General features: G+C 42.1%; 1 protein-coding gene across 4 annotated transcripts in view; it reads left to right on the top strand.

Annotated features, from left to right (window-relative positions):
* pla2g7.L (phospholipase A2 group VII L homeolog) overlaps positions 1-13,727 on the top strand; it is a 30,348-nt gene that overhangs the window by 950 nt on the left and 15,671 nt on the right. The window contains exons 1-4 of one of the 4 annotated variants that reach the window (XM_018264072.2): positions 6,131-6,494; positions 9,838-9,957; positions 11,573-11,734; positions 13,463-13,613. In XM_018264072.2, coding sequence (XP_018119561.1) covers positions 9,922-9,957; positions 11,573-11,734; positions 13,463-13,613 — 349 coding nt within the window. In that variant the 5' untranslated portion in view covers positions 6,131-6,494; positions 9,838-9,921. Of the gene's footprint in view, positions 1-6,130; positions 6,495-9,837; positions 9,958-11,572; positions 11,735-13,462; positions 13,614-13,727 lie in introns of those variants that run through there. The other 3 variants (XM_018264071.2, XM_018264074.2, XM_018264073.2) reach the window with 3 other exon arrangements.

Here is a 13,727-nt window from a genome sequence, read left to right on the forward strand (position 1 = left end):
GGGGAGCCATTCAAGCACAGGATACACAGTAGATAACAGATAAGTACTACTATAGTTAATATAAACAAGCTGCTGTGTAGCCATGGGGGCAGTCATTCAAGCACAGGATACACAGTAGATAACAGATAAGTACTACTATAGTTTATATAAACAAGCTGCTGTGTAGCCATGGGGGGGAGCCATTCAAGCACAGGATACACAGTAGATAACAGATACGTACTACTATAGTTTATATAAAAAAAAAGCTGCTGTGTAGCCATTGGGGCAGCCACTCAAAGCTGAAAAAGGAGAAAAGGCACAGGATACACATCAGATAACAGATAAACTCTAATATACAATGGGATTCTTAAGACCTTATCTGTTATCTACTGAGTGTCCTGGGCTTGAATGGTTGCCCCCATGGCTACACAGCAGCTTGTTTATATAAACTATAGTAGTACTTATCTGTTATCTACTGTGTATCCTGTGCTTGAATGGCTGCCCCCATGGCTACACAGCAGCTTGTTTATATAAACTATAGTAGTACTTATCTATTATCTACTGTGTATCCTGTGCTTGAATGGCTGCCCCCATGGCTACACAGCAGCTTATTTATATAAACTATAGTAGTACTTATCTGTTATCTACTGTGTATCCTGTGCTTGAATGGCTGCCCCCATGGCTACACAGTAGCGTCTTTATATAAACTATAGTAGAGTTTCTGAAGCAAACACACCAGTTTTACCAATTGCAGGACAACAATATATTTTCCATTAAAACACTTTCATTTTTTGGTGTTACTGTTCCTTTAAAAGAGCTCATGGCTCAGATACATTTTTCTATTGGCTGCACATTGTGGTCCCTAGAGATCACTTCAGGAGCCTCTGCTTTCATTTCTTTGATAACTCTCAGACAACTCTTAGATGTGAAAGCCTGTTTAAACCCAATCTCCACCCAAAAACTGTGTTTTTCCTTTGTCTTGCTGCCTATATTCTCTGCACTGCCAATTCTGAATTTTTAAACCTATGTAGCAGATGACAGCTAACTGGCAGACCTGGACAAGGATCTGCCATTAAGCTAAAACTGCATGAAAGTTGTACAGGGCACGCAGAGAGATACAGTGCGTTTATCAGTTATATATCCCATAATGTCAGAGGAACTGAGCCACATATTCATTTGTACTATCTGAGTAACCAGAGTGTTGTGGCTGCTAACGGAACCTCAGCTCTTTCCTATACGTTTATCTTCTGTCTGTCACCTTCCGTCTATGTATTGCAAGCAAGCGTTCATCTCCTTGCTATTAAAGGGGTGGTTCACCTTTAACGTAACTTTTATGTTGTAGAATGGCCAATTCTAAGCAACTTTTCAATTGGTTTTTATTAACTTTTTTTTTATAGTTTTATAGTTATTTGCCTTTTTCTTCTGACTCTTTGCAGCTTTCAAATGAGCATCACCGACTCCCTTCTAAAAAACAAATGTATTGTTATTGCTACTTTTTATTACTCATCTTTCTATTCAGGCCTCTCCTATTCATATTCCAGTCTCTTATTCAAATCAATGCATGGTTGCTAGGGGAATTTGGACCCTAGCAATAAAATTGCCAATGCAGCAACCTGGAGAGCTGCTGAATAAGCTAAATAACTCGAAAACCACAAATAATAAGAAATGAAAACCAATTGCAAATTGTCTCAGAATATCACTCTCTACGTCATACTAAAAGTTATCTCAAAGGTGAACAACCCCATGAAAGGGAGCAGCTAGGTGTTTGCACATAATAGGTCAGATGCAATTCAATGAGAAAACCGCATCACTTTTTCTACGAGGGAAATCTGAACTCCGTTAGGAGATACTGTAAAGCTGGTGACTTTGCCAAACGAGCGGATCTTTCACAAACATTTCCGCATTGAGGTGGTCTATATCAGACTGATCCGATCATGTGTCCTAAGGCCGAACAATCGGATCACAACGAGATGAATATGGGAGGGTTGTATTGAGGACCGTATTAACAAACCAATGCTGTCCTCGATCTGACACGATTTTTAAACCTGCACGACTTGCAGGTCAGAAATCGATCCGGGAAGCCCATCGGAGGGCCCCATACACTGCCAAATAAGCTGCCGCCATAATCTGTTAGCAGTTTATATCTGTCCGTGTATGTGGGCCTTAAGTCTTTCTCATTAAATTGAATGTGGTCTGCAAAGCTGGAAGCTTATTACTTCTAACCCCTGACAAGGCTGCAGCAGGAAGACAAGTAGAGGTATGGGACCTATTATCCAGAATACGCGAGACCTTGGGTTTTGCGGATAACTGATCTTTCCATAATTCAGTTCTTCATACCTTGAAGAGGAATGAAAAGTGCTCTTTTTTGGGGGTGGCAAAACTTATGCACCCCCAAGTGATTGTATATACTTACCTCACCCCTCGGGCCGGTGCTCCTATCAGGAGAAAACTGCACCGGCCAGTGAGCACCACGGAGTGATCGGTTTCCGGCTTCTTCTCTCTTCTTGCAGGTGTGCATGTGCAGTAGAGCGAAACGCCGAACTTTAATGAAGAAGTCGCCTATTTTGTTCTACTGTGCATGCGTCTGCCCCAGGAAATTTGTAGATTTGAAGAACCACTGCAGTATTCTGTGGTGAGTGCTGTGCCGCCATCTTCTTCTGTTCTGCCAGGTGTCCCCTGTTGGGCTTAAAGGAATTGTTCATGATAGAAATAAAAACTAGGTAAATAAATAGACTGTGCAAAATAAAAAAAATGTATCTAATATAGTTAGTTAGACAAAAATGTAATGTATAAAGGCTGGAGTGACTGGATGTGTAACATAATAGCCAGAACACTACTTCCTGCTTTGCAGCTCTCTTGGTTTCCACTGATTGGTTACCAGGCAGTAACCAATCAGTGACTTGAGGGGGAGCCACACGGGTCATAACTGTTGCTTTTGAATCTGAACTAATGCTGAGGATCAATTACAAACTCACTGAACAGTTATGACTCATGTGGCTCCCCTTATAGTCACTGACTAACTCAGAGTTAGAGAGCTGAAAAGCAGGAAGTAGTGTTCTGGCTATTATGTTACACATCCAGTCACTCCAGCCTTTATACATTACATTTTTGGCTAACTATATTAGAAAATTTCCTATTTTGCACAGCCTATTTGCCCAGTTTTTATTTTTACACTAAACGATTCCTTTAAGAGCCGCACAGTACAGAACTTGTTCTGAGATTCTCTACATCTGCCTTCCTAGAAACAAATTCATCAGGAAAGTTATGTTAATCCACAAGCAAAGAGTCGACAGCCGGCACAAATTCCTGCATTATTATCCAAGGGGAAAATTCATTAAGGAAGAATTCAGTTTTGCCTTGTCATGTCATTAGGGAGAAATGAATCAGTCTATTAAAACGTCATTCACCTTTACTCCAGTTTAAAGAATAGTTTAAATAATACTTAACCTCTCCCATACATTTTATGGTGTACTGGTATAAATGGATAACTCTTCCCAGGCAAAAATGAACTGCCTGAGTGCAAGCAACAGGAGTAATAAATCAGTACTGCAATCATCAGGTCCTAAATAATTTGTGATGTGACTTTATTAGTTTAAGTAAGGGTTGCCACATTTTCTGGGAAAAGTTACTGGCCTTCCTATATTTTGTTTTCTTTTTTCCTATTAATTCAAGTATGAGATCCTTTATCCTGAAACCCATTATCCAGACAGCTCCCTATGGGAGGACGTCTCCCATAGACTCCATTTTATACAAATAATAAATTTTTTAAAATGATTTCCTTTTTCTCTGTAATAATAAAACAGTAGCTTGTACTTGTAGCTCGGATATAATTTATCCTTCTTGGAAGTATGTTTTTAAATTTATGTTTAAATTATTATTTTGTAGATGGGGAGGGTTATTTGCTAAAATCTGAATTTATCTAATTTTTTTAATAAAAAAAACAAGACCATACTCCAATACCCGATTTTACCTTGTTTATTATTAAAAAAAAACCCCTGAATCATACCCATTTTTTCGGGAGTTTTTTCGCCCAAAACGCTTTTTCCGCAAAAGCCAGAATTTTTTTGATTTTTGCCCAAAAAGGTTGGATTTTTAGGTTAATTCCAGCGCAGATCACAGAAACTTGAAAATCGGATAAGGACCTCTGCCATTGAATTATTCACAACCTCAGCAGGTCTGAGATGGCAGATTTTCAGATTCAGGCTTTTTGCAGCATTGGGCTATAATAAATCTCGAAAAATTCAAGGTTTTTAAAAACAAACAAAAAATTCGAACCTGAATTACTGAGCTGCCAGACTCAAACACCAGAGACACAAACATTCAACTTTAAACTTAGATTGTGGAAAAACAGTAAAAAAGAAATAATGGAAATAATTGAAAAAAGTCTTTATTTCTGGGGAACAATCTAAAAACAAATGAATTAAAAAAAGGTGTTTGGAAGGTGAACCACCCCTTTAAAGGGGTGGTTCACCTTTGAGGTAACTTTTAGTATGTTATAGAATGGGTAATTCTAAGCAACTTTTAAATTGCCATTCATTTTTTCTTTTGTATACTTTAATTATTTGCCTTCTTCTTCTGACTTTTTCCAACTTTTAAATGGGGGGTCATTGACCCCATCTAAAAAACAAATGCTCTGTAAGGCTACAAATGAGTGATGTGCCGGTCGGGATTTTCCCGACCCTAACCCGCCCTCCCTTGGCCGTCCGCATCCACACGTCCGGGTTGCTTTTATAGACCCACGCCAACCCGACCCACCGATGACATCACAAAATGGGCGGGGCAAGCAGGCGCAGGGTCTATAAAAAAGGAAACCAGAAGCTGCTATTTGACGGTGGCGGGCGGGGAGAGCAGAAGAAGAGCTCAACCCACACCCACCAGCGAAGAAGCGTGCGAGGTTGGCCCGAACCCACCTGACCCGCGGGTCCGTGGTCAGCCCACACATCACTACTACAAATGTATTGTCATTGCTACTTTTTATTACTCTACTTTCTCTTCAAGCCTCTACTATTCATATTCCAGTCTTTTATTCAAATCAATGCATGGTTGCTAGGGGAATTTGGACCCTAGCAATCAGATTGCTGAACTTACAAACTGGAGAGCTGCTGAATAAGAAGCTAAATAACTCAAAAACCACAAAAAAGAACACCAATTGCCTCAAACACCACTCTCTATATCATACTAAAAGTTAATTTAAAGGCAGACAACCCCTTTAACTTGGTGACAGTTATGGCACTAGTCTTTAGAAAACCTTGCAAAACAGCAGTGTGACTTAAATACTAAGCGATAATATACGTGCGTCAGAAAATCCACAATGACATGAGTAATTATCACTTTCTGGCACACCTTTAGTAAATGTACACCATTGTTTCCAAAATATCTAGTAGATAAGCAGGGCTGGACTGACAATCTGGCCAATGTCAGAGGGGCTGCTGTAAAATGACACAGTCACTATTTATTGGGCAGGTGCAGGAATATTTGGGCCTCTGTGTACTTGAAATGTCAGGGCCTTTTTGAAAGCCCTGACCCTATCTCTGACCTGAAAAGAAGTATGTCCCCCTATCTCTGACCCTTAAATTGGGCTGCCGCAAGCAGGTTCCCCTATCTCTGACCTTTAAAGGGGCTGTTCACCTTTGTAATAACTTTTAGTATGATGTAGAGAGGGAGCCAATTTGTAATTGGGTTTAATTTTTTATTTGTGGTTTGAGTTATTTAGCTTTTTATTCAGCAGCTCTCCAGTTTACAATTTCAGCAATCTGGTTGCTAGTAGGGATGCACCGAATCCAGGATTTGGTTCGGGATTCAGCCTTTTCCAGCAGGATTCAGTGGAATCCTTCTGCCTGGCCGAACCGAATCCAAATTAGGGACGGGTAGGGAAATCACGTGACTTTTTGTCACAAAACAAGGAAGTAAAAAATGTTTTCCCCTTCTCACCACTAATTTGCATATGCAAATTAGGATTCGGTATTCGGCCGAATCCAAAATAGTGGATTCCGTGCATCCCTAGTTGCTAGGGTCCATATTCCCCTAGCAACCATGCACTGATTCGAATAAGAGACTGGAATAGGAGAGGCCTGAATAGAAAGATGAGTAATAAAAAGTAGCAATAACAATACAAGTCTGACCCTTGTAACAGGTGGGGGGGGTGTCAGCTCTTCAGTTTAGGAAGTTGCTGCTGCTGGTGGGACAGAGTTGTGAATAACAGGCCTCAGCGTGTATCTCAAGTATTTACTAATAGAAGCAGCATGGGGGGTGGATTGAAACTAGACATAACCAGTTCTACCTGCTGCTAATTCATTATATGTAAAAACGTGGGGCAGTAGGATTAATAGAGCCGTGTGAAGTACTGGCGGGCCTCAGCGTCCCTCACGTCAAGTCATTTGCTGCTGCTCTACAGGAAGTGGTCTCACACGTTCCCAATACGTCAGGGCACAGCGAGGCCTTTTCACATAGACTACAGACCGCCTCTTCCCCTCCATCGCTTGGTCACTATCGGGACAAAGAACGCGCCTTCTGAGGTAATTAACTTCCTCAACTGAGTCCGCTCACACCTCAATGTGCACTACAAGTTTTCGCGCTCCGCGGTGTGGGCGGGGCTTATATTACTGCGGCGGTTGTCATGGCGATAGGGCGCATAGGCTGATTGATGAGATCTTGTGCTGTTAGTGATAGGGAGAGAATAAACCAAAAGGATATGAATAAAAACTTAATGTCCACGTAGAAGGGTGTAATGTGCAGGGACATAAACAGCACTTTGGCTTCCAGTGCTAATTACACGTTTCATTATTAGGGTTTGGGCTGAATTATTTCCTATGTGTTATACTGGGACCCTGACTGTGTTATACTCAATTATATATATACTCTGTGTTATATACACTCTGTTATATATATATATATATATATATACTCTGTGTTATATACATATATATATATACTCTGTGTTATATACAGTCTGTTATATATATATATATATACTCTGTGTTATATACACTGTTATATATATATATATATATATAACAGAGTGTATATAACACAGAGTATATATATATATGTATATAACACAGAGTATATATATATATATATATATAACAGTGTATATAACACAGAGTATATATATATATAACAGAGTGTATATAACACTGTGTTATATACACTCTGTTATATATATATATATATATATATATATACTCTGTGTTATATACACTCTGTTATACTCTCTGGGACACTTGGGGTTTATCATGTGTAAAACACTGGAGAAAATGCTTTTGTTCTCTAATTACAGATTGGTTGCCACGGGCAACATCATTGATGTTTTTGTCCAATATATTACACACAATGATAAATAGGCAGGGCCGGCCCAGACCCACTCCTTGCCTGAGACTAACAGTGTAACCCCCTGGCCTCCCCCGATAGTGGCCACAAAGGAAAAAGTAAAGTTATGCCCACCGGCCCAGATTTGTGGAGAGGCCACGAAGGCCCGGGCCTAGGGCGGCAGGATTTTAGGGGGTGACTTGCTGCCCAACCACAATCACATTGGTTCAGAAACACTGGGGATGCTCTGGAGATACAATAGACTTTTCAATTTCCCGTGAGCCAATCCCAATTGCTCCAGTTCCGATGATGAAAATTTGCGCAAATAAGGGGAGGGGACTTGGGCAATGAACGGCAGTGAGCCTAGGGGCATCCACTATGTAAATCCGGCCCTGGGGGGGGGGACCAGGGGGTGGTTGCGGCATTGCGTTGGTCAGGGGGTCTTCAGGTGGCAGCCGCACTGGGTCCTTGACCCCCCAGTCTGACACTGTAAATAGGCCTCTTACAGTTGAAGAGAGTTGATTGGCTGAGGGCACTACCTCAGGGGAGCAATTGACAGGGCAGCCATTAAGTGTACAAATGTAAGTTACCCAGTGATTCCTGGGAATGGCAGTGGGGCAGGAGACTGATGGGTTCCCTTCAAGGTTGGACTGGGCTGGTGGGACACTGAGAAAAAACCTGGTGGGCTCCGGCCCAGACCGACCCTCAGGCCTCTGATCTCCCTCCCCCGACGCACTGAAATTATGTTTAATTTATGCACACTCAAGGTAGGGAGGGTGGTGACATGACGGGGGCCACTTGGGGATGTGGGGGCCCCTCTGGTGGCCGCCCTGGTGGGTCCTGCACCTCCAGTTCGACCCTGGTCCGCTTGCCATACTACCATGTGGTACAGGGTCTGAACATATTCCTCCCAATATGTTGGAATAGGAGTGTGTTTACTCTATAGGAGAGTCACACACGGGTGTCTGTGACTCAAAATGGTGCAGATTCCCTACACACCTTTCCAGGCATTTTAATGCCTCTCTCACATGTTGATAGGCTGATGTGGTTTTCAGGCCCAGACTGGAGACCTGCGAAGAGGGGCTGCTGTAAGATACAATATAGACAGTAACTATTTAGTGGGCCTGTGGGGGCTGTTTTGGCTTCTGCCAGGGCCTATTTTAAATCCCATTCCAAACCTGGTGGTTCAGAAAGTGTAATGGGTAACTGGTGTCAGTGACAAACTGTTGTTGCAGAATTGCTGAGTTTTAAACTAAAAATCATGGCATGGGTAATGACTTGCCAAGTAAGCACAGCCACTGACCTGTGGATATATGGGGCTTTGTTGTGTGTGGCTGCACAAAAGCGGCACTGAGTGTGGTGCACATGTTTCTACAGCATTCATTATACCTTCCTCAACCTTGTATAAGGTTGGTAATCACAAAGTAGCACTTCTCATTTTAAATATTTGAGTCTGTATGTTCTCCCCGTGTCCGTGGGTTTCCTCCCACATTTCACAAACATACAGAGAGGTTAACTTGCTCCTGATAAAACTGCCCCTGGCATGTGGGAATGTGATAGGGACCTTAGATTGTAAGCTCCACTGGGGCAGGGACTGATGTATAATCTCTGTAAAGCACTGCAGAATATGTTGGTGCTACAAAAATTATGGATAATAATGTGTGAGAGCCACTGGGGCAGATTTACTAAAGGGTGAAGTGGCCGTCGCAAGCAACAAATCAAACAGAAATCCCATCCGCTGGGACATCGGCAATTTACTAACAGGCACAGACGACAATTTGCTAGTGAAGGAGACCATCGCTAGGCACAGTTTAGTGCCCTATCGACATATTAATTTTCTCTTAGGCGAACAATCGTTCCCCCGCAAATTCACTAAAGTGCGAATTTTACAGAACGTTACCTCTTTCACCAGCGTTTCCTTCTCCAGCTTAGACCTGGCGAACTGATAAGATAAAGCTACTTCCTCCTTAATCTTATGTCAGTGACATCATATCCTGACGGAAAGTTATTAAAATGATAAAAAAAACGCTGGTGTTTTTTCATATTTTAAAGTGGTATTGTCTTTAAAAGTTTTAACTATTACAGATGTTTGTTATAATTTTTTTTTTACCATTTGAGGGTCATGCCACATTTGTTTTAGGGTGGGCTCATGTCTAGGGCATTAGAGGATCTCTTTTGTCTTTATTTTGCTTCCTTGGACATTTGTAATAATAAGTGGCCACTTCAAGCATTTGCGCCAACATCTCTAATAAAGACCTATATATGACCTATATGTACCCGCCCTCTTCAAATTGATTAACGAAGTTTCACTAAGCAGAAACGACCGATAGCAAAAGTTTGCTATAAAATGCTTGTTCTTACAAATTAATGCTAGCGAAACTTCCCCAGCGTTCAGCTGCCCAGACACAACTTTGCCTATTAGTGAATTTAGCGTAGTGGCAGTGAATTTTTGTCTGGCGAAGTGCCTCGAAATGTGGTGGATCGTTCACTGGCGAAAATTCGCCCTTTAGTGAATTTGCCCCACTGAATCCTCACATTACCCCTTTTCAGAACCTTCATCAAGAGACTGTGACGGCAGCATTGAGTCAACACTAGAGGACACACACGGGGCTTTTTGGGAAGTGCCGGAATGGGATGGCTCATGTAACAAGGTTATTCAGTCTTCACTGGGTGAGAATATGTGTGTGTGGTCTTCACTAATGCCTATTAACCTTCTCCCTATGATTAGATGCAGAAAATATTTGCCTTCCTCACATCTGGGAGTGTTTTGCCTTCGCACATTGAGTTATACCGTGTGTCACAGACAAGTGCAATGATGGCCAGTTGTTTCGATGAAAAATTCCTCTTCCCGGGTCTTTTTTGCCTTCATTGATTCGTTTATATCAAGTGACCATAAAACAGAATGATGAGAAGGGCCTATGACATGTTCTACGTGAGGTGCTCCTCATATCTAGGTGTGCTTTGCCTTCACTGATTCGGTTATACCTTGTGCCAATTTAGAGTGGTAAGGGGCAGGGACGAGGTGTTCCGCTCATCTGAATCTGCTTTGCCTTCACTGATTCGGTTATACCTTGTGCCATAGTAATAAGTAAGGGGCAGGGATGAGGTGTTCCTCTCATCTGAATCAGATTTGCCTTCACTGATTCAGTTATACCAAGTGACACTACATTGATGGGTGCAGGGGCGTGACGTGTTCATAAAGAAGCAATGGAAAGTGGAACAAGGAATAAGTGATCATCATGTAATAGATGGAATTAGTGAACATGCCCTCTCTGTGCCCCTTCAATTCACATAGACTGAGTGGGAGCCGAGGGCCAGAATGTGGAACATTCTGCTTATCTATAAAGCTAATATTTTCAGGTGCTGCTAGTACTGATCACTAACATCTCTAGGAGCTTTAATAACCTGATTTTGGAAGCAGGTCCCATTGCACGTTGGAGCTGTTACACTTTCAGCATTGTGGGCGGCCTGGCAATTCAAAAAAGGCCATGTCCCATCTAAAGGAGGAAGGTGGGAGATGACATAAATCTCTGTGAACTGTAGGTTGGATTTCCCTAATGTATATACAGGTATGGGACTCGTCATCCGGAAACCTGTTATCCAGAAAGTTTGGAATTACGGAAAGACCAAATAATCCAAATTTTTTAATATGATTTCTTTTTTCTCTGTAATAATAAAACAGCAGCTTCTACTTGATCCCAACTAAGATATAATTAATCCTTATTGGAAGCAAAACCAGCCTATTGGGATTATTTAATGTTTACATGATTTTCTAGTAGAATTAAGGTATGAAGATCCAAATTATGGAAATATCCATTATCCAGAAAACCCAAGCATTCTGGATAACAGGTCCCATACCTGTGCTTAGCATATCTTATCTACTCTATGTATTGTTATCTGCATCTCTCACAAGTGGTACCTCTGATACTGGGGCCCGGGGTAAATGTCCTCTCTTTCCTATGTTTAAACCAATCCTGGGAACTTTTCCAACACACTTCCAGCAGAGAGAAACTTATCAGGACCTCCATTCATCACCTGGTGAATTTTAGGCCCCTCCTCGGAATGACTAACAATTTTGAGCCCTGGTGACATTTGCAAAGTGAAAAAGGGACCCAATGATTTAGTTGTATTGAGCCCAAGACTTCTGCTGGCGGCTCTGAAATGAAGCAAATATACCTGCGTTGCATTCTATTCCCAGCTCTGCTTTCCAGCTGCATTTCTGTGCTACCATACTGCTTGTGTAAAGTAGGAAAGTATCTCACACAATAACAATCCTGTCTTTTAGGTGAAGCAAAGGGTCTACTCAGCTGTACATTCCACCCGAGGGAACAGCCAACTGCCAAGAGCGATGGGGGGTCACAACAGTGTTCAGTTCAGCGGCATTCCCCAAGGGAGAGGGCCTCACGCTGTGGGCTGCACGGACTTTATGAGTGGCCCTAATATTCAGGTATCATACTTAATAGAACAGAGTGACCTACCTTTGTATATACACTTGTTCCAATGACAGGCGAGTTTTCACTTCCATCGGACAAGACTGGAGGTCAAAACACCTCACGTGCCATAGACCATAGGTCTTTAAAGGAGAACTAAAGCTTAACCAAAGAAGCAGGGCAGAACTATTGTATATTAGGGGTTGAGCTTCTGTACCAGCCCAAGGCAACCACAGCCCTTTAGCAGTAAAGATCTGTGTCTCCAAAGATGCCCCAGTAGCTCCCCATCTTCTTCTCTGCTGATTCACTGCACATGCTCTGTGCTGCTGTCACTTACTGAGCTTAGGGACCCACTCACAATATACAGTACACATAGGATAGGAATGTCACAATATAAGGCTGATTAGTAATTAATACAGATAATTACTACATGGCAGCACAGAAACCAGTGCAATTAGCATGAGAATTTAATAATCAGCAAACCTGTAGCATCAGCTTATATTACAGCCAGGGAAGCTCATTTTCTGCTGGATAATTAGTGACGAGCCCTAAGCTTAGCTTCTCAACAGCCAATCAGAGCCCACTGAGCATGTGAGTGTCACAGACACTTTCCAAGATGGTGACCCCCTGTGACAAGTTTGAAGTCCTGGATCATTGCTGCTATTGACAAGCTGAAACTTTAGGCTGGTGCAAAAAGTTCATGATATAAAATATGACATTCTAAGTCATATTAATGCTTAGGCTTTAGTTCTCCTTTAAATATCAGCCCATGACAACCATTCAGCACAATTATTTCCTCTTTTTGTTTTTAAGCCCCATGGGAATATTTTAACCCTGTACCTGCCTTACCTGCAACTTATGCAATGTGAAATGACGAAATTCTTGCTCTGCTATTTATGGCTGAACTGTGGCAGCTGAACTGCTTGTACAAACGGGTGGTAACAGGTTCATGTTACTCAGAATCTGGGGCAAAGGTTTCTGGGTAGGATTCAAGGTGCACAGTGCAGCCCCAGGAGGTCACATGGTGCTATATTAGGCCCTGCAGGTTCCGGCTGAATCACATTACCTGTCAGTATGAGGCACGGGGTTATATAACTGATCCAGTTTAGCAAGATCAGTCTGAAACCTACCATTAGTGGTTGAGGCAGCTGTAATTCAAGGCTGATGGCATTTAGATTGTAAGCTCTACCTCACATGACACTCTTTTCAGTATTTGTATTTAATCTGTATTCTTGATGTATAGCGTAGTGTCTAGCACCCTCCCTGTACAATAGTAGGGGGTATACATCACACATACAGATTAAATACAAACACTGAAAGGCACAAGATAAAGAGTGTCCCGTGAGGTAGAGCTTACAATATAATTAAGCCTTCCCTTTATATATTAGCAGTTATGACTTTAAGGATAAGGGCACACACGAAGATTCGGGGAGATTTAGTTGCCCCGGCGATAAATCGCCTCTTCTTCAGGGTGACTTATCTCCCCGAACTGCCTCCCACCGGCTAGAATCGAAATCCCCGACGGTATCGAAATCAGATCGTTTCATTTTCCGAAGTCGTCCAAAGTTGCCTCATTTGGAAAACAAATTTCTCCGAGTGCCATCCCGCCAGTGATTTCGATTCTAGCCGGCGGGAAGGCAGTTCGGGGAGATTAGTCGCCCCGTAGAAGAGGAGATTTGTCGATGGGCGACTAATCTCCCCGAATCTGAGCGTGTGTCTCTGCCCTAACTCTTTCTATCCTGCAGGGAAGCTTCTTTCGCCTGTATTACCCCAGCGCAGAGGTTGGTGATTATGAAGAGCCTTTATGGATTCCCAGGAAAGAATATTACCTTGGTCTCGCTGACACACTCAAGCTCAATCGCTTTGTAGTCAATTTCTTCTTGTGCTACTACTTTGGTAAGAAGCGTGGATTATAATAATAGTGATAATACTAATATCAGCCAGTTTTGCTGATCCTGTCGTTTTTCTCAGCAGTTCAACAAGCTCCAATGAGCTGACACCTTCTGCAGA

Source organism: Xenopus laevis, chromosome 5L (genome assembly GCF_017654675.1).
Source record: "Xenopus laevis strain J_2021 chromosome 5L, Xenopus_laevis_v10.1, whole genome shotgun sequence".
NCBI classification, from domain to species: Eukaryota; Metazoa; Chordata; class Amphibia; order Anura; family Pipidae; genus Xenopus; species Xenopus laevis.